Below are 20,816 nucleotides of genomic sequence, written 5' to 3' on the forward strand. Positions count from 1 at the left end.
AAATCATAATTTTTTTGCTAGAAAATTACATAGAACCCCCAAACATTATATATGTTTTTTTTAGCAAAGACCCTAGAGAATACAATGGCGGTTGTTGCAACTTTTTATCTCACACGGTATTTGCGCAGCAATTTTTCAAACTCGTTTTTTTGGGGAAAAAAACAGTTTTGTGTTTAAAAAAAAAACAAAACAGTAAAGTTAGCCCAATGTTTTTGCATATTGTGAAAGATGAAGTTACGCCGAGTAAATAGATACCTAACATGTCATGCTTCAAAATTGCACATGCTCGTGGAATGGTGCCAACGTTCGGTACTTAAAAATCCCCATAGGCGACGCTTGAAATTTTTTTACTGGTTACATGTTTTGAGTTACAGAGGAGGTCTAGTGACAAAATGATTGCTCTCGCTCCAACGTTCGCGCCGATACCTCACATGTATGGTTTGAACACCGTTTTCATATGTGGGCGGCACGTACGTATGCGTTCGCTTCTGCGTGCAAGCACACGGGGACATCAGCGCTTTAAAAATTTCTTTTTTTTTATTGTTAATTATATTTTCTTTTTTTTATTTTGACACTTTTTTGAAAAGAAAACATTTTTGTTCACTTTTATTCCTATTACAAGGAATGTAAACATCCCTTGTAATAGGGATATGACATGACAGGTCATCTTAACCACTTGCCGACCGCCTCACGACGATATACGTCGGCAGAATGGCACGGGCAGGCAGAATCACGTACCTGTACGTGATCTGCCTCCCGCGGGCGGGGGGTCCAATCGAACCCCTCCTGGTGCCCGAGGCGGTCAGCTTCTGACTGGGAGCGTTCAGAGATGAGGGGGAGGCCGTCCATTCGTGGCCCCCCCCCCTCGCGATCGCTCCCAGCCAATCAGATCATTCCCCTGCCTCTGTATAGTACACAGAGGCAGAGGAAATGATGTCATCTATCCTCGGCTCTGTATTTTCCGTACCGGCGCCGAGGAGAGAAGACTGCAATGTGAGTGCACAACACAACACACACACACAGTAGAACATGCCAGGCATAAAACCCCAGATCCCCCCTCCCACACTGACACCAAGCAGTTTTTTTTTTCTGATTACTGCATTGGTGTCAGTTTGTGACAGTTAGTGTGGTAGGGCAGTTAGGTTTAGCCCCCTTTAGGTCTAGGGTACCCCCCTAACCCCCCTAATAAAGTTTAAACCCCTTGATCACTCCCCGTCACCAGTGTCACTAAGCGATAATTTTTCTGATCGCTGTATTAGTGTCACTGGTGATGCTAGTTAGGGAGGTATATATATATAGGTTCGCCGTCAGCGTTTTATAGCGTCAGGGACCCCCATATACTACCTAATAAAGGTTTTAACCCCTTGATTGCCCCCTAGTTAACCCTTTCACCAGTGATCACCGTATAACTGTTACGGGTGACGCTGGTTAGTTCGTTTATTTTTTATAGTGTCAGGGCAACCGCTGTTTACTATCGAATAAAGGTTTAGCCCCCTGATCGCCCGGCGGTGATATGCGTTGCCCCAGGCAGCGTCAGGTTAGCGCCAGTACCGCTAACACCCACGCACGCAGCATACGCCTCCCTTAGTGGTATAGTATCTGAACGGATCATTATCTGATCCGATCAGATCTATACTAGCGTCCCCAGCAGTTTAGGGTTCCCAAAAACGCATTGTTAGCGGGATCAGCCCAGATACCTGCTAGCACCTGCGTTTTGCCCCTCCGCCCGGCCCAGCCCAGCCCACCCAAGTGCAGTATCGATCGATCACTGTCACTTACAAAACACTAAAAGCATAACTGCAGCATTTGCAGAGTCAGGCCTGATCCCTGCGATCGCTAACAGTTTTTTTGGTAGCGTTTTGGTGAACTGGCAAGCACCAGCGGCCTAGTACACCCCGGTCGTAGTCAAACCAGCACTGCAGTAACACTTGGTGACGTGGCGAGTCCCATAAGTGCAGTTCAAGCTCAAGTAGTGTCCCACTGCCACCAAGAAGAAGACAAACACAGGCCATCATGCCCATAATGCCCTTCCTGCTGCATTCGCCAATCCTAATTGAGAACCCACCACTTCTGCAGCACCCGTACTTCCTCCATTCACATCCCCAACCAAATGCAGTCGGCTGCATGAGAGGCATTTTCTTTATGTCCTCCCGAGTACCCCCACCCAACGAACCCCCCCAAAAAAGATGTCGTGTCTGCAGCAAGCGCTGATATAGGCGTGACACCTGCTATTATTGTCCCTCCTGTCCTGACAATCCTGGTCTTTGCATTGGTGAATATTTTGAACGCTACCATACACTAGTTGAGTATTAGCGTAGCGTACAGCATTGCACAGACTAGACGCACTTTCACAGGGTCTCCCAAGATGCCATCGCATTTTGAGAGACCCGAACTTGGAACCGGTTACAGTTATAAAAGTTACAGTTACAAAAAAGTGTAAAAAAAAATATATACATATATAAAATAAAAAAAAAAAATAGTTGTCGTTTTATTGTTCTCTCTCTCTCTCTATTCTCTCTCTATTGTTCTGCTCTTTTTTACTGTATTCTATTCTGCAATGTTTTATTGTTATTATGTTTTATCATGTTTGCTTTTCAGGTATGCAATTTTTTATACTTTACCGTTTACTGTGTTTTATTGTTAACCATTCTTTTGTCTTCAGGTACGCAATTCGCGACTTTGAGTGGTTATACCAGAATGATGCCTGCAGGTTTAGGTATCATCTTGATATCATTCTTTTCAGCCAGCGGTCGGCTTTCATGTAAAAGCAATCCTAGCGGCTAATTAGCCTCTAGACTGCTTTTACAAGCAGTGGGAGGGAATTCCCCCCCCCCACCGTCTTCCGTGTTTTTCTCTGGCTCTCCTGTCTCAACAGGGAACCTGAGAACGCAGCCGGTGATTCAGCCAGCTGACCATAGAGCTGATCAGAGACCAGAGTGGCTCCAAACATCTCTATGGCCTAAGAAACCGGAAGCTACGAGCATTTCATGACTTAGATTTCGCCGGATGTAAACAGCGCCATTGGGAAATTGGGAAAGCATTTTATCACAGCGATCTTGGTGTGGTCAGATGCTTTGAGGGCAGAGGAGAGATCTAGGGTCTAATAGACCCCAATTTTTTCAAAAAAGAGTACCTGTCACTACCTATTGCTATCATAGGGGATATTTACATTCCCTGAGATAACAATAAAAATGAAAAAAAAAAAATATAAAAAAAATGAAAGGAACAGTTTAAAAATAAGATAAAAAAGCAAAAAAAAAAAAAAGAAAAAGCGCTAAGGCAAACGCAAGCGTCGGTCTGGCGTCAAATGTAAACAGCAATTGCACCATGCATGTGAGGTATCACTGCGAAGGTCAGATCGAGGGCAGTAATTTTAGCCGTAGACCTCCTCTGTAAATCTAAAGTGGTAACCTGTAAAGGCTTTTAAAAATGTATTTATTTTGTTGCCACTGCACGTTTGTGCGCAATTTTAAAGCATGTCATGTTTGGTATCCATGTACTGGGCCTAAGATCATCTTTTTTATTTCATCAAACATTTGGGCAATATAGTGTGTTTTAGTGCATTTAAATTTAAAAAAAAAGTGTGTTTTTTCCCAAAAAAAATGCGTTTGAAAAATCGCTGCGCAAATACTGTGTGAAAAAAAAAATGAAACACCCACCATTTTAATCTGTAGGGCATTTGCTTTAAAAAAATATATAATGTTTGGGGGTTCAAAGTAATTTTCTTGCAAAAAAAAATAATGTTTTCATGTAAACAAAAATTGTCAGAAAGGGCTTTGTCTTCAAGTGGTTAGAAGAGTGGGTGATGTGTGACATAAGCTTCTAAATGTTGTGAATAAAATGCCAGGACAGTTCAAACCCCCCCCCCCAAATTACCCCATTTTGGAAAGTAGACGCCCCAAGCTATTTGCTGAGAGGCATGTCGAGTCCATGGAATATTTTATATTGTGACACAAGTTGCGGGAAAGAGACAATTTTTAAAAAAATTTTTGCACAAAGTTGTCACTAAATGATATATTGCTCAAACATGCCATGGGAATATGTGAAATTACACCCCAAAATACATTCTGTTGCTTCTCCTGAGTACGGGGATACCACATGTGTGAGACTTTTTGGGAGCCTATCCGCGTACGGGACCCCGAAAACCAAGCACTGCCTTCAGGCTTTCTAAGGGCGTAAATTTTTGATTTCACTCTTCACTGCCTATCACAGTTTTGGAGGCAATGGAATGCCCAGGTGGCACAAAACCCCCCCAAATGACCCCATTTTGGAAAGTAGACACCCCAAGCTATTTCCTGAGAGGTATAGAGAGTATTTTGCAGACCTCACTTTTTGTCACAACGTTTTGAAAATTGAAAAAAAAAAAAAATGTTTTTTCTTGTCTTTCATTTTCAAAAACAAATGAGAGCTGCAAAATACTCACCATACCTCTCAGCAAATAGCTTGGGGTGTCTACTTTCCAAAATGAGGTCATTTGGGGGGGGGGGGTTGTGCCACCTGGGCATTCCATGGCCTCCGAAACTGTGATAGGCAGTGAACAGTGAAATCAAAAATTTACACCCTTAGAAATCCTGAAGGCGGTGATTGGTTTTCGGGGCCCCGTACGCGGCTAGGCTCCCAAAAAGTCCCACACATGTGGTATCCCCGTACTCAGGAGAAGCAGCTAAATGTATTTTGGGGTGCAACTCCACATATGCCCATGGCCTGTGTGAGCAATATATCATTTAGTGACAACTTTTTGTAATTTTTTTTTTTTTGTCATTATTTAATCACTTGGGACAAAACAAAATTAATATTCAATGGGCTCAACATGCCTCTCAGCAATTTCCTTGGGGTGTCTACTTTCCAAAATGGGGTAATTGGGGGGGGGGGGGGGGGTTGCACTGCCCTGCCATTTTAGCACCTCAAGAAATGACATAGGCAGTCATAAACTAAAAGCTGTGTAAATTCCAGAAAATGTACCCTAGCTTGTAGACGCTATAACTTTTGCGCAAACCAATAAATATACGCTTATTGACATTTTTTTTACCAAAGGCATGTGGCCGAATACATTTTGGCCTAAATGTATGACTAAAATTGAGTTTATTGGATTTTTTTTTTATAACAAAATGTAGAAAATATAATTTTTTTCAAAATTTTCGGTCTTTTTCCATTTATAGCGCAAAAAATAAAAAAGGCAGAGGTCATCAAATACCATCAAAAGAAAGCTCTATTTGTGGGAAGAAAAGGACGCAAATTTCGTTTGGGTACAGCATTGCATGACCGTGCAATTAGCAGTTAAACAACGCAGTGCCAAATTGTAAAAAGTGCTCTGGTCAGGAAGGGGGTAAATCCTTCCGGGGCTGAAGTTGTTAATAGTGAGATATGGGGTCAATAAGACCCCATATCTCACCACTAGGCTGGGAAGCCTGAAATAAAAAAATAAAATGATCACTGCTTCCCAGCCGAAGCGGCGCCGTTTTTTTGAATGGAGAGGCCGGGCGTGACGTCATAACATCGTGCCCGGCCTCTGATGATCTATCATCTCCGATGATCTAACGAATATCTATTAGCCTGAATGATTTTTGACCAGAAAATTTGATAAGGGGGGGCAGCCGTCCATATGTACCACCTATTATCTCTATTTTGATGTGGAATATCTCTGAAATGATGTGAGATCTAACGTTATAACCACTTGATCTTACAAACTGCTTCCAAAATAGCTAACTTTTTGGTAAATTTTTTGATAGGGGGGGCTGATGACGGGTTAGCCCCCCCAGCAAATAACTGTTAATATTGCTTCTTCTGCGTGAGATCTAACGCAAACAACGGTTGATCTAACCTAAGCTAACAAAGATCTAACAAACTTCATAAGATTTTTAAAAAAATTTTGATATGGGGGGCTAACCCGGCAGAGGTGTGTAAATGTGTAAAGACATGTTATATACACTATGCTAAAACCGCATTGAAAAGAAATAAAATGTTTCCAAACTTCCTGTTTATTTTCTATTTTATTTAATGGAAAAATGCTGGTAGAATGCCCACACCTTTTTGCAGGTACAATTGGAATATCTCTATTGGACTGGAAATCGAGGGCACTACTGCCATACTTGTCATACTGGATGTAACTAACACTGCAGAATGGAAGTCCGCTGACTTCAGTGGGGCATGCTGATGAATACAGCAAAGACACCAATCTGGAGGAAAGTTGTAGGAAGAAAGCACATCTCTAAGGCTCCATTCACACCTGAGCGTTTTGTAGCTTGAAGCCTGAAGCTACAAAACGCTGGAGGGGAAAAAATCAATTATTCTCTATGGAGATGGTTCACATCTCCTCTCCAAAACGCCTGAAGCCCTACGCCTGAAGCTCAAACAAGTTCTGGACCCTTTTTTGTCGTGCGAGTCGGGCAGATTTGGGCGTTTTTCTGCTTTTTACATTGATGACCTTTTGTCCTGCACAAAATCGCGGTAAAAATGCCGCAAAAAAGCCGCAAAATCACGGTAAAATTGCGCGATTTTCTGCCTGAAAACTCCAAGCTCAGGTGTGAATGGGGCCAAAAGGTCTGTGTCGGCAGGCTTTGGCCTTGTGTCGATGAGCTTCACTTCTGGGATCATTCAGAAATCACTGACAGGTGCATTTGACCTATAGTTGACATCCTTCTGATTTTCTTCAAGTGGGTTTTGGCATTCTTGTTTAAGATTTTTCTGACTTTATTAGCTGCATAAGCATGTTCTGTTCTTCTTTAGGTGAACAAAGTCAAATATTAACACATTTGTATAAATGCACAGAGGCTTCAGACGAAGAGGTCAGTAGGATGGTCTTCAGTCCTACAGGATTCATACATGTGTAATTCCCCTTTTAGCATTCCTATGAGTTCAATGGGGCAGAAACAACACTTATTTGGTATAAATACAGTAATTTCCACTCTTTTCTAGTGTTAAAAAGATCTATAAATATAAGCTTAAAAAGAAATAAAAAAATATCCCCAATTTGGAGAATTCAGGAAAGTTCATACAGTACATTCTTGTTCCTATGAAAACAGCGTGTACATATTATGAGAAAGACACTTTCCATACACAGGAATTGCTTCGTAAATGGCAGAAATCAACAAATCTTTGCCAGGTACAAAATGCTTTACCACAGTAAACAAGGACTCTTTAGAGTTTCACAGTTCAGCAATACTTGGTGTTTAAAAAGGAAACAGTTACTCTCCATAATAATGTATGGAGGTCAGTGATTCATGTTCCTTTTTATAAACATTTCGTGCATGAAATCCCAAAATTTTTCTTGACTTGTTTCATTCCTTAAAATCATGGCAGTAAGAGCTTCTCCCTGGTCAAAACCCTGCCAGTAATCTTGTAGCCACATCTGCTTCCAGCTGAATGACACAGAAAGAGACAAATGGCATTACAATTGCAATAACAAAACACAATGTACAAATTAGATCAGACTTAAAGTATAACTAAAGGCAAAACTTTATTTCATTTTTTTTATTTAGATAGCGTGGAGAAGTATTAGAACACCTGTCAGGTTTTTATTGCAGTCTGTGCCCCCATTAAGGAGATTTATATGCTTTGTCCTGTTTACCGTCATCATCGAAAGTAAAAGTAAAAAAACCCTATTTGGGTTGACACCAGAACAGTAATAGAGAGGAAATCTTCCAAAGGGGACAGTAGTTCTGGTGACACCTCAGGATTCCCTCACTCTGGAGGGATTTGCTCTCACTTCTTGTTTTAGCTATGGGAAAGAAAGTGGAAGGAAACATCCTCTATGGAACACAGATGGCAAAAAAAATAAAAAATGACTGGGGTATAACCCTCCCTTATGGCCCGTACACACGATCCGAAAATCGGACGGACAATACCGCTTTCGCCGTGATCGTAGGATAATCGGATCATTAGTACAGAGCTTTCGAGAGCCGATCACGACAAACATCAGATATTATTCGATCAGTCAAGCACGAAAATGTATCTCGTATGATACCAGATCGTACGATTTTCATTTAGTCAGTACAGTTGTCGTCCGAAAATACAATACAAATACACTACAACACATTACATCACTCCTGATTTATTTTTTTTGTCGTACGAGAATTTTTGTGACTTTAGTAACCTATTCAATTTCTACTTGTGACTAGTAAGTGAAAAAGTTGTCCATTCTGTGGTCAGATTTTCGGATCGTGTGTACGGGCTCATTACTCTATCTGAGATATAAAAAGTTGCATTTAGTTACACTTTAAACTAAAGGTTAAAGTACAGTTTATCTAAACTCTAATTGGATGATACCTAATTTGCTAAAGCAGTGTGTTTTATAAGCAATTACCCCTGTATTTCTTTTTGCATGCTTACTGCTTATTTTCTGCAGCCTCTTTCTACTAAAACAAATACATCGCTTCAAGTCAGTCGACCTATTGTATACTCTAGCCCCTGAAATCCAAATAAAAAGAGCCGGTCTGGCTCGCAACCGCAGAATACTTGCAAAGAAGAAGGGTGGGTGTCCTAACCCTAACATATGAAGAAGCCAAAAGTTTATTAAAAATAATCCACCAATACAAACACATCACAGTCTCTAGAAGGGCCGGCCCTACCATGAGTCCTGCTGGGTCTGTTGGACCCAGGTGGAAATTTGAGAGGGGCAGCAAATCAGGTGGAGGACTGGGCCGGGAGTTTGAGCTTGCAGGGAGCTTCAGGGTTTGGGGCGGCTTCTCTGCTGCTGCCAAAGCTGAAGGCTTCTTATCTTTGCCCACCCACCACCTGTAGCAGAGAGCCAACAGGGTTTTGGAGCGCTTCCTTTGGCTCTACAATAGGTGAATGATAGGTGGTGGGTGGGAACAGAAGTGCTCCGATGGCTGCTTCCGCTCCATCCTCCTGATCATCCCTGGTGTCAGTGTGTGGGCAGCAGGTGACAGTCGACTTGGTGCAGGTGCCCTAGAAGGAGGGGATTTGCACAAGGCTCCAGCCAGCATGCCTGAGCGAGCTTGTGGCACACACATCCCTTCTCCCGCCCCTTTCTCTCTGCCTGTGTGCTGCATCTGTGAAAGGGATTTGGGGGCAGGAAGAATAAACAAGCAACCGACAGCCACATTAAAGTACCTGACTGTGAGCCCCCCCCGGACCATCCAAGTGAGTGAGCTGAGCACTGTCACTGACCAAACCATGACCCTTCTCTCTGCCCCCCCTCTCTCTCCCTGCCCCCTCTCTGATGACAAGCAACGGTGGCAAGTGGCACGCTGGACCTGCTGACAAGCGACAGTGGCAAGTGGCACGCAGCATCTGGCAGGCGGTGGTGGCAACTGACACTGCATCTGGTGGCAGGCAGCGGTGGCAAGTGACAAGCTGCATCTGGTGGCAGGCGGCAGTGGCAAGTGACAAGCTGCATCTGGTGGTAGAGGCAAGTGACACTGCATCTAGTGGCTGGCAGTGGTGGCAAGTGACAATCTGGTGGCAGGGGACAGTGGCAAATGACAAGCTGCATCTGGTTCAGGCGGCGATGGCAAGCTGCATCTTGTGGCAGGCAACAGTGGCAAGTGACACACTGCATCTGGTGGCAGGCGATGGTGGCAAGTGACATGCTGCATCTGGTGGCAGGCGATGGTGGCAAGTGACACGGTGCATCTTGTGGCAAGCGACAGTGGCAACTGGCAAGTGAAATGCATCGGTCAGGCGGTGGTGGCAAGTGACACTGAATCTGGTGGCAGGCAACGGTGGCACGCTACATCTGGTGGCAAGTGATAAGCTCAGGGTTCCCACTGATTCTGCATTATGGTGAGTTGAACTATTTCATTATATATTACAATGTACTAATAGAAATAATGTGATTTTATCATCCTGACACCATAATAAGCATAGTGTCAGGATTATTTAGCACCAGCCATTTGCCCGACAAATCACCCCTGCTGCTGAATTACCATAAACCCTGAGACTACATCCCCCATGTGAAGCATCTGGCAGGCGGTAGTGCCAAGTGACACTGCATCTGGTGGCAAGTGATAAGCTCAGGGTTCCCACTGATTCTGCATTATGGTGAGTTGAACTGTTTCATTTTATATTACAAAGTAGTAATAGAAATGGGCACCTTGCTGTGACAGGTTCTCCTTTCATCTCCTGGAATGTCATGAAAAGGACAGCAGGAGGGAAGTGTTAGGTGTCACTTGTCACACTGTCCCTGGTAAATTGTCCCCAGCAACATATCGCTAAAGAGGGCAGAGATGACCCCACCTGTTTCCATGGCATCAACCTGGAAATGCTGTCAGGTCACATTTGCCAGCTAGGCGAGGCTGTTGGCACCCTCTATAGCAATCCTGACGCTGGTAAGTGGTCCCCAGCAAAAAAATGCTAAAGAGGGCAAAGAAACCCCCGCCTGTTTTCCATGCTGTGTCCACACACGTGGTACTGCCAGAGGCGTAGCTATAACCTTCAAGTTCAACCACATTTACTGGCCCCTTCCCCGCTCTCCATCCTGACAGTATCTCTCATAGAAGCTGGAAGGAGAGGGGAGACTCCTGATGTGAAGTAGGGGTGCTGTTGCATGTAAATCTGACTTACTGATAAATTTAATTTTAGTTTTAATTATCATGATATAAAATAATGGATGTGGGGGCTTTTGGTGGGCATGATTTTTTGGGGGGAGGGGGGCAGCATTTCATTTTTGGACCCAGGCAGCACAATGTCTTGGGCCAGCCCTGGTCTATAGTCATATAACTAAGCGCTTGTAGAGTGAAATGCGTCAACATTTGTTGGATTATTTTTAATAAGCCTTTGGATTTTCCATACATCGGAGTGCGGTCACCCACCCTTCCTTCTAAAAGCCTCTTTCCACTACTTCCTGTCTATATGTATGAGCTGCAATGATAGCTGCACGATATTCCTCAGGGTGAGTTTCCTGATAGTGACAATAGTGACCCATGCCTGCATGCAGATGCAATGCATATGCAGGAGGAGATATCCTACACTTGGTGGCTCTTGAGCTTTATTAATTAAATATCTGATTGGCTTTAGCAAAAATACGATACGATTAGTGAAAATTAAAAATTTTAAGAGAAGTATGGGTTTGTTTGTTTTTTCAGATTCATACTTACCCAAGTGGATGCAGCATCTGTCCACCCCAGCTGTAAGACTGAGAACTGCGTGATCAAACAACGTTGATCGCTCAGTTCTCAGAACTCACTGAGCAGAGAGTTGTGGACTGTCAGTCACCGGCTCTCTGCTCTGTCCCCCCACGCTCACTGGAACCCTGGGCTGTGGAGGGAGCAGGAGTGGCCGGTTCAGCCTCTCAGCGGCTCGCTGAGAGGCTGAGCCGGGTGCCGGTCCAGGCATGTGGGCGGATCCCGACCATATGGTTATGAACTTGCCCAAGCCTTGACCGACTCTGTGACATCAGCCGACTGTTTGCTGAAAACGAGTCACAGGAGTGCAGAACGTACTGCACTCCTGTGATCCACAGGAGAAATACAGGTGAAGTACTTTGGCTGTACTTCTCCTTTTATGTACATGCATAAATTACTATTCATATATGTATGTCTGTCAAAGTCAATATAAAATAACAGTACCTATCATCTTCTGGAAGCTCCTTAGCACTTCCCAGACCAGGCACGGGCATAGGACATCCCATATGATTGTACTCAGCAATGTGTTTAGCAGGAGCTGGACCTTTTCCCTTTCTATGTCTCTTCTCTGCTTTTACTCTTGCATTTTCCTGGTCACATACAAAGCATTCAAAGCCATTGAGGTAGTTAGGAGCTGTCATGTCATTCACTCCCCATTCTCTCTTTTCTATACTTTCTATCAGGAACTTGTTGGTTGTTCTGTCAGGTTTTTTATATTCCAAGTATCTCAGGTACTCTTCATCATTTCTGTCCAAAGAGAGGATAAAGTCTGCCAGTTCTTTAGGTGAAGCAAAGTCATTGATCAATATGATAGAGTGGTTGTTGGGCATCCAGTCCTTCACGGAAGGTGAGCCGCGATAAATGGGAACAGCCCCTAAATGCATTGGGCGCCAAAGCTTCTCAGTCATATAATCAGAGCATATGGCATTTTCCATTGCTAAGTGAAACTTATACCTGGAGGTGAATGCCATAAATTCTGGATCTTCAGTAGTGGCTGTTGAAGTGTCCTCAAGTCTTTTATTTGGGAGTGGGTGGTTCTTCAAACACTGGCCATATGAATCAACCTGGGACACAATGAAATGACAGATGAATCATAGTTTGCACATTGCTAACAGATATGCACTAGAGATTACTCATAGCCTACTACTGCAATATGGTTTTATTGTTTTGCTCCTCAAATGAGTCAGAGGTTGTATCCATTGTTTCTTCTACATAAACTATATCAGCCTTTTTCAACCAGGGTGCCTTGAGGTTTCTTCAGGGGTGCAAAATGTGGATAAAGGCTGCCTTTTTTAGTTACACTAAATCACAGGTTTTAATTGTGCATCATTACAACCTTCTAGCTGCCGGCGTCCTAACAACCAATTTTTAAAGGGTGCCTTGACTGAAAAAAGGTTGAGAAACACTGCACTATATGGCCGACATTTTGGCACTACCATACTAACAAACCTATTATATATGGTCAAACGTGTCTGGACACCCCTCTGACAGCTCCCTCTATTGTCTAAACTATATATCTCTACAATTCATATGAGAGGACAAGCCAATAAAGATGTGAATGTTACACTACACTAGAATTTATCTGCACTAAAAGTAATGTACAGGCTGCTACTGCTCACATCTCCTGAAAATGTCCATTACCTGGATGTCTCTGGCTGCAATACTGTCATTGAGCTGGAACAAGCATGCAGCCATTGAAGTCCTAGCTACTGATCTGCAGACTTGTTGCTGGTCAGTGAATCACAAGGTGACCTGAATGTCACCCAGGAAGCTATAATTTTAATAAGAAATCAGTAAACTACAAGCTACATTTTGAAGGGTTTACCTTTAACCTCTTGGCGCTGGACGCACGCAAATATGTGGCCTCTCAGAGGCCGGGCCTTGGAGCCGAGCGGCCACATATTTATGTGCATTAGCACCGACTGTTGCTGTGCGGAGAGTGCGCTCCCAGCACAGTGACCAGCAGTTTACAGAAAGTTCCCGATTGCAATCAGAACTTTTCCGATCATGTGACTGCCGTGACAGCCAATCACAGTGGTCATAGGCCCCGTCCCCCAGCATAGAAAACCCCTTAACTACTTACTACCCAGGCCACTTCTGACACTTCACTCCTACATGTATAAATCATATTTTTTTTTGGTAGAAAATTACTCAGAACCCCCAAACATTATATATGTTTTTTTTTAGCAGAGACCCTAGGGATTAAAATGGTGGTCGTAACAGTAATTTTTCAAAACACGTTTTTTTTGGAAAAAAAAAACAGTTTCATGCATTAAACAAAACAAAAAAACGTAAAGTTAGCCCAATATCTTGGCATAATGTGAAAGATGTTATGCCGAGTAAACAGATACCTAATATGTCACGCTTTGAAACTGCGCACTCTCGTGGAATGGTGCCAAACTTCGGTACTTAAAAATCGCCATAGGTGACGCTTTACAATTTTTTTACAGGTTACCTGTTAGAGTAACAGAGAAGGTCTAGCACTAGAATTATTGCTCTCGCTCTAACATTCGCGGTGATAGTTCACATGTGTGGTTTGAACATTGTTTACATATGTGGGAGCGACCTACATTATTTATTTATTTATTTCAGGTACTTATATAGCGCCGTCAATTTACGCAGTGCTTTACATATACATTGTACATTCACATCAGTCCCTACCCTCAAGGAGCTTACACTCTAAGGTCCCTAACTCACATTCATACATTTAGACGGGATCCAATTAACCTACCAGCATGTCTTTGGAGTGTGGGAGGAAACCGGAGTACCCGGAGGAAACCCACGCAGGCACAGGGAGAACATGCAAACTCCAGGCAGGTAGTGTCTTGGTTGGGATGACATACATATGCGTTCACTTCTGTGCAAACACACAGGGATGGGGGCTCTTTAAATTTATTTATTGTTTATTTTACTTTTATTTTTCTATATTGACACTTTCTTTTTACTTTTTTTTTTTTTTGATCACTTTTATTCCTATTACAAGGAATGTAAACATCCCTTGTAATAGGAATAGTGCGTGACAGGTCCTATTTACAGTGAGATCTGGGGTCAATAAGTCTCCAGATCTCGCCTCTAGGATGGGAAGCCTGAAAAAAATAAAAATAAACGATCCTGGCTTCCCAGCAGAGGCAGCGGCATTTTTTCAAATGCAGAGACCAGGCGTGACGTCATAACATCGTAACCGGGCCTCTGAAAGATCATAGACACGTCCGGGGCCCATCTGGCCCACCGGATTCTCTGTGGTAAGCTTCCGGCATGGACCGATTCCTTCTCCGTCTCGCTGATCGTACGGGCGAGCCAGGAGAAGCACGGAGGGGGGGGTAAACGCCCCCTCCCGCTGCTTGTAAGAACTCTCAAGCAGCTAAACAGCCGCTATGGTTGTTCTTACAGTGCAGGGAATCGTTAGCTCTAAAAGAAAATATCCGAATGATGCCTGTAGCTGCAGGCATCATTCAGATATACCCACTCAAAGTCGACGACGTCATACGTCGTCGTTGGGCGGGAAGTGGTTAAAGTATAGAACTATAGACAACATTTCTTTTTCAGTTTGGATAGAGTAAGGGAAGGTTTAACCCTTGTCAGTGTTTTCTGCCATATGTGTCCCATTGGGGGGATTGTCCTTCACTTCCTGTCCCATAGCCAAAACAGGAAGTGAGAGAAAAAAATCCCTGCAAATTAAGTGAATCCATTTGGGGCCGCCCAGGTCACCAGAACTAGTTTCCCCATTGGAAGATTTCCCCTCTTTTACTGTTCTGGGACAACCCAAAATGTGGGATTTTCTTTTACTGTCACTTTTGATGATAACAGTAAACAAGACAAACAGAGAGGGTGAATCCCCCTAACGGGGGCAGAGGTAGCAGTTAAAACATAACAGTGATTCTAATCCATCCCCACTCTGTCCAAAATTTTTAAAAAAGTTTGGTCTTCAGTTAGAATTTGTCACACTTTTAGTGACTTTAGTGTCTCTAAACTCTGGTTAATGCTGTCTTCCATTTTTAAAAATGATCTTTACTTAACGCTGTTACCATGGGCTTTCCATCCTCCTTAGATGGCAGGATGTCCAACTGTTGGAATCACAGCCCCAACACCTCATGAACGAGCACTCGGCTATGAGAATGCAGCTTGCCCAACCACGCATGCACAGCCTGCTCTCTCTCTTGCAGCAGATGAACTTAGTGCTCTGTGAGTGAGAAAGTGGACTGTGCATGTGTGGTTAGGCAAGCTGCATTCTTGCAGCTGAGCGCTTGTTTGTGAGGTTGACGAGGCAGCATATCCAACAGCTGGTCCATCCTGCCATCTAAGCAGGACGGAGAGTAGAAGCCCATGGTAGAAGCAGCTTAAAAGGGATTTTCACCCTCCACTCCCCGTTTTTTTTTTCTAAACCCCTACCTACCTGGTGGTGAGTTCTGCTAAGTTTAGATACTCACAGACCTAACAGATCCAACACAGTTCAGCTGAGAGCCTCTTCTCTACTGGCAGCGCTTGGCCCCGCACCACCATGTTTCCCTGTGACATCATCGATAGGCTGCTATCCTATTGCTAAAGAGGAAGGGAGGCTTGTGATCTGGAGTGAGAAGATCCACTTTAAAAACATATGAATAATTTTAAAAATGGAGGGCTGCATATTAATGTACACTGAAAGCTTTTTTAAAAAAAATGTAATTGAAGGTGAACTGTTTAGGTCCTTTGTCTTTCGTGCCCTCTGATTCCCTGATCCGCAACAAGTCTGCAGATCAGTAGTTCTGACTTCAAGGACTGCATGCTTGTTCTGTCCCGTTGACTTAGATATCATTAAATGTGAGCTATTTAAAATAGAACCCGAGGCAGATTTTTTTTGTTTTGCCATGCAGTGGGGCTACATGGGTTAACTGCTTGTTTTGTTCAGGGGCGCCAGGAAAAGCTATACTTACCCCATCTTTCGATCCCTGGAAAACAGCACTCCCCCACGTCCAGCGTTGGACTGTTCCTGCCGTCCTCACATCCAGAGCCGGTCTATTGGCATGATGATGTCAGGAACAGTCCATACACAAGATCACTAGCATTCTGCGGGGGGCAGGAGTGTCAGTCTTGTGCTCCGAGGATCGGCGAATTAGGTAAGTATATCTCCGCTCTCCTCATCCCTATACAATAACAAGCAATTAACCCATGCAGTGCAGGCACAGACCCACTGTATGGGGAAAAAAGTTTTACCCGGAGTTCTTCTTTAAAGGTTTCTATAAGGGAATTATAAGGAAAGTAATAATTAGAATATGTTGTGGAAGTAAACGGCTTTATGTAAAAATGAGATAAATGTTCACTTACCTGTATGTAATTCATTAATTCCTTGACATAGCGGTCCCTGTCTGATGGAACATCACAGTGGGACTGCATGTAGAGTATGGGGGCATAGCCCTTGTCACGCCATTTCTTCTTCTCTTCTAGAGACACGGCTGGGTGCTGTAAGTAACTGATAGTGGGCAGCCACTGTAAGGTGAGGGGGTAATCAGACTCTCGCCGGAAAGTCGCTGTATAGTTGAAGAGCCTGATCCCTGGTAGATGTGACAGAACATAGTTGTTCATGGGGGATTCTTCATGAAATAGGGCCCATGTCTGATGGGACAACCTAGGAAGGGGGGCTTCATAAGCCCTGAAGTCCGTTCCATAGAAGATGACAGATTTAGTCCTTTTGTATAGCTTCACAGCTTTGTTCTTTGTCACCATACAAGAGCTTTGGGGACAATCGATCCGCTCAGTGTCCCCCGGAAAGTGTGGGAACAAGTTTTCGCTCCACCACAGGAGAATCGGCAGCTCTTTGTTACCCCTCGTGTCGGTGTTACCGGGACCCCTGTAAGAGTCTACCATCACAGTGCCCAGGTCTTGTGTGGAGAAGACACCGGACGGCTGGAAGGCGGACTCTTCCCAATGTCCAGACATTGACACCAGATGCTGTTCTGACACTAGATCAGGGTCACCATGTACAGCAGAGCCATGGATGAGCTCCTGGCCGAGGTCATCCACTCCTGGATCTGGGAACATGTTCTCCCCTTCCACGTGTTCAGCACCAAGGTGATCCCACTGACTGGAGCCAGCCCATACACAATGAAGGAAGCACAAAATACACAAAGCAGTAAAGTAAAGGGAAGATCGGGGGGATACATCCTGGATAGTCATAGTAATCTTATTACAGTACCGTGGCATGCAGAGTGGACACAGGTATCCCTGTTCAGAGTTGTCTGTCCTTCTCGTAGACTGTGTGCTGAGATAAACCAGGCTAGTCCTCCCAGAAGTCTTCACATTCCTATTATTCATAATGTACAGTTTGCAGGATGATTACATCAGCAGTATGAATGGACATAGCACAATACAAAGCCTCTATTGCAGCCTGTTACCTCGGCATGTTCCTCTAACAGCTGGGACCTTTCTTCCTGTGTATGTGGCTGAAGAGGAAGGAAGCATCAGCTTTCTGGTTTTCTCTCTTTTTTTTTTTTTTTTTTTTACAATGAACTTTACTGACAACCCAAAAAGGAGAACAGTTGGAGAAAAAAAAACTACAGATCTCCCATACATTGTAAAAGTGGATCGTCAACCATGAAAAGCAATTCCTCTCTGACTCCTCACCCCTCCCTTTTTAAGCAATTTGGAATTTTTTTTTAAAGATAAACGCTGCATTTACACCCGAGAAGAGCGATTTTCAGACATTTTTATTTGAACATTTTTGCAAGTGTTTACAAGCATTTTAGAAATGTATTACAAGCATTTTACATGTGTATTCAAGCTTTAGGTGTTTAGTTTCATAAAGACGAACCAAATTGCACGTTTTGGGCGTGTTTGCGAAAGACGTGAAAACACACGTTGCGCTTGTGTTGCCGTTCATTGTTAATGGAACCCTAAACGCATACCTCCCAACTTTTTGAGATGGGAATGAGGGACACCTACTAGCAAAAGTATATAGGCATAGGACTTGCTCCTGCCATGCCCCCTTAAAGGAGAATTAACCTAAAAAAAAGATTAGTTAAACCCACAAGGGCTTTTTTTTTTTTTTACATTGGCTTTTGAAATTTAAAAATGCAGCAATTTAGATTTTGGATGAAAGGTTATACACTGGGAAACACTTTTTGAAAGATAAAAAGTGCATTTTATATACAACTATATAGATCAGACCAAAATGAGGGACAAATGTGGAGGAAAGAGGGACATCCCTCCAAATCAGGGACAGTCCCTCCAAATCAGGGACAGTAGGGAGCTATGCCTAAACGCGGTACGCAGACACAGGACAAACATGATAAAATGCGCGGTTAAGAACTCGCAACATGCAAAAAGCTATTCCGATGTGTTTGTCACACGTAGGGCAGCCCATTGAAATGAATGGGCTGTCTTATGCATGTAGCACCAAAAATGCGCACAAACTAAGTATAAACATGATACCCTGCATCGTGCGCCATAGTGCATAGTTGCCAGGGACACCTTTTTTGTTTTTGTTGTGCATTCAGCAAAACATTATAGGTGGAGAATGTACTTTAACCGCTTTCATACCGGGCCAATTATGGTATTCCTCTCCTGTAAAAATCATAAATTTTTTTTTTGCTACAAAAATTACTCAGAACCCAGAAATACACACATATATATATATTATTTAGCAGAGACCCTACATAATAAAATGACAGGCATTTTTTATGTCACATGGTATTTGCACAGCAATTTTTCAAACGCAATTTTTTTGGAAAAAAAACTCAAAACAGTAAAGTTAGCCTAATTTTTTTTGTATAATGTAAAAAAATACCTAACATGTCACACTTTTAAAATTGTGCACACTCGTGGAATGGTGCCGACCTTCGGTACTTAAAAATCTCCATAGGCTACGCTTAAAACTTTTATTTACCAGTTACCAGTTTAGAGTTACAGAGGAGGTCTTGTGCTAGCATCATTGCTCACGCTCTAACGTTTGGGGCAATACCTCACATGTGTGGTTTGAACATCGTTTACATAAGCAGACGCGACTTATATATGCGTTCGCTTCTGTGTATGCGCACGAGGGGACTAGGGTTGCCACTTTTTTTCAAGCCAAACCCGAACACTTTAGCGGCCTACAGCAAACATTTTTTTTTTTTCTTAGTATACGCTACAGGGTTGTAACAGACCTGGGACACCTTTGGGTGCTCCAAAGAGAAAAGTAATGCGGAACGCATAGTGCCCCCTCACCCTCCTGTTAGGCCCTGTTCCAAGTCACATTCCTGTCTGAATAATGTGTCTGGGTTTCAGGCAGACTAAACACGGACACATGATCGAAAGCCTGGACAGGTGGCAACCATAGAGGGGACGAGGACGCTTTCATTTTTTTTTTCTTTACTGTTTATTTTTTCAAAAAATTTTATTTTTACACTTTCCCTTTAGATTTTTTTTTTTTGTGATCACTGTTATTCCTAGTATAAGAAACATAAAAATCCCTTGTAATAGGAATAGGGCATGACAGGTCCTCTTTACAGCGAAATCTGGGGGCTACAAGTCCCCAGATCTCGCCTCTAGGCTGGAAAGCCAAAAAAACGTCAGTGTTTACATCTGCCGAGGCCGGACGTGACGTCATAATGTCGCGCCCCGCCTTTGAAGGTCTTAGAGATTGACCATTTGGTCCGTGGTATTCGCTATGGTAAATGGCCGCCGCCGGCAAATTCATTCTCCGGCTTGCCTGTTGCACGGGTGAGTTGGTAGAAGCACCGGAGGGTGGAAGGAGGGCACATCCGATATGATTGTTCTTACTGTGCAGGGAAACGCTGGCAGAAAAAAAGATATCTGAATGAAGCTTGTCTGTCCCGGTACTGCAGACGAGCGGCGGCTGTAGGGAAAGCAACGTACCTGTACGTGGTTGCCTACTTCCGGGTTTAGGATGCAGGTACAATTACAGCGGGAGCCTGTCAGCAAGTCGCGGACAATGATTCATGGCTGGGGCATGCTAGCCGGGGCAAACCCGAACACTTTAGCGTCCTACAGCAAACATTTTTTTTTTTTCTTAGTATACGCTACAGCAGGGGTCTCAAACTGGCGGCCCTCCAGCTGTTGCAAAACTACAAGTCCCATGAGGCATTGCAAGGCTGACAGTTACAAGAATGACTCCCTCAGGCAGAAGCATGATGGGAATTGTAGTTCCACAACAGCTGGTGGGCCACTAGTTTGAGACCCCTGCGCTACAGGGTTCACAGCCATGAGCTCTGTGTTGACATTCAACACAGATCTCTGTACACAGGGAACAATCTCTGTTTTTCTCATCCCTGCAAAGCAAAGAGTTAGGCATGCTTTTAACCCCTTGATCGCCCTAGATGTTAACCCCTTCCCAGCCAGTAGTACAGTGGGGATGGAAAGTATTCAGACCCCCTTAAATTTTTCACTCTTTGTTATATTGCAGCCATTTGCTAAAATCATTTAAGTTAATTTTTTTTCCTCATTAATGTACACACAGCACCCCATATTGACAGAAAAACACAGAATTGTTGACATTTTTGCAGATTTATTAAAAAAGAAAAACTGAAATATCACATGGTCCTAAGTATTCAGACCCTTTGCTCAGTATTTAGTAGAAGCACCCTTTTGATCTAATACAGCCATGAATCTTTTTGGGAAAGATGCAACAAGTTTTTAACACCTGGATTTGGGGATCCTCTGCCATTCCTCCTTGCAGATCCTCTCCAGTTCTGTCAGGTTGGATGGTAAACGTTGGTGGACAGCCATTTTTAGGTCTCTCCAAAGATGCTCAATTGGGTT

General features: G+C 43.5%; 1 protein-coding gene across 2 annotated transcripts; it reads right to left on the reverse strand.

The window, feature by feature from the left end:
• Positions 1-5,977: 5,977 nt before the first annotated feature.
• Positions 5,978-17,841, reverse strand: FUT11 (fucosyltransferase 11). Of its 2 annotated transcripts, XM_073596674.1 has the most exons (4): positions 17,453-17,841; positions 16,386-17,361; positions 11,529-12,148; positions 5,978-7,358 (listed from the first exon to the last, which is right to left on the reverse strand). In XM_073596674.1, the coding sequence occupies exons 1-4, from the start codon at positions 17,458-17,460 to the stop codon at positions 7,211-7,213; spliced, it is 1,752 nt and encodes a 583-aa protein (XP_073452775.1). In that variant the 5' UTR covers positions 17,461-17,841; the 3' UTR covers positions 5,978-7,210. The 2 variants fall into 2 exon arrangements, with proteins under 2 accessions (XP_073452775.1, XP_073452774.1); XM_073596673.1 differs by having other exon boundaries at positions 16,386-17,840.
• Positions 17,842-20,816: the final 2,975 nt, after the last annotated feature.

The sequence above is a fragment of the Aquarana catesbeiana genome, linkage group LG08, assembly GCF_042186555.1.
Source record: "Aquarana catesbeiana isolate 2022-GZ linkage group LG08, ASM4218655v1, whole genome shotgun sequence".
In the NCBI taxonomy this organism is placed as follows: domain Eukaryota; kingdom Metazoa; phylum Chordata; class Amphibia; order Anura; family Ranidae; genus Aquarana; species Aquarana catesbeiana.

What these genes read in the sequence shown, in the direction of transcription:
- FUT11 (XM_073596673.1), bottom strand. Translation starts at nt 17,372, where the DNA reads ATGAATAATAGGAATGTGAAGACTTCTGGGAGGACTAGCCTGGTTTAT. An exon ending in AATTAATGAATTACATACAG is followed by an intron (nt 12,149 to 16,385) that starts GTAAGTGAACAT and finishes ATTGTGTCCCAG; the next exon opens with GTTGATTCATATGGCCAGTG. An exon ending in GAGCTTCCAGAAGATGATAG is followed by an intron (nt 7,359 to 11,528) that starts GTACTGTTATTT and finishes TGTGTCATTCAG; the next exon opens with CTGGAAGCAGATGTGGCTAC.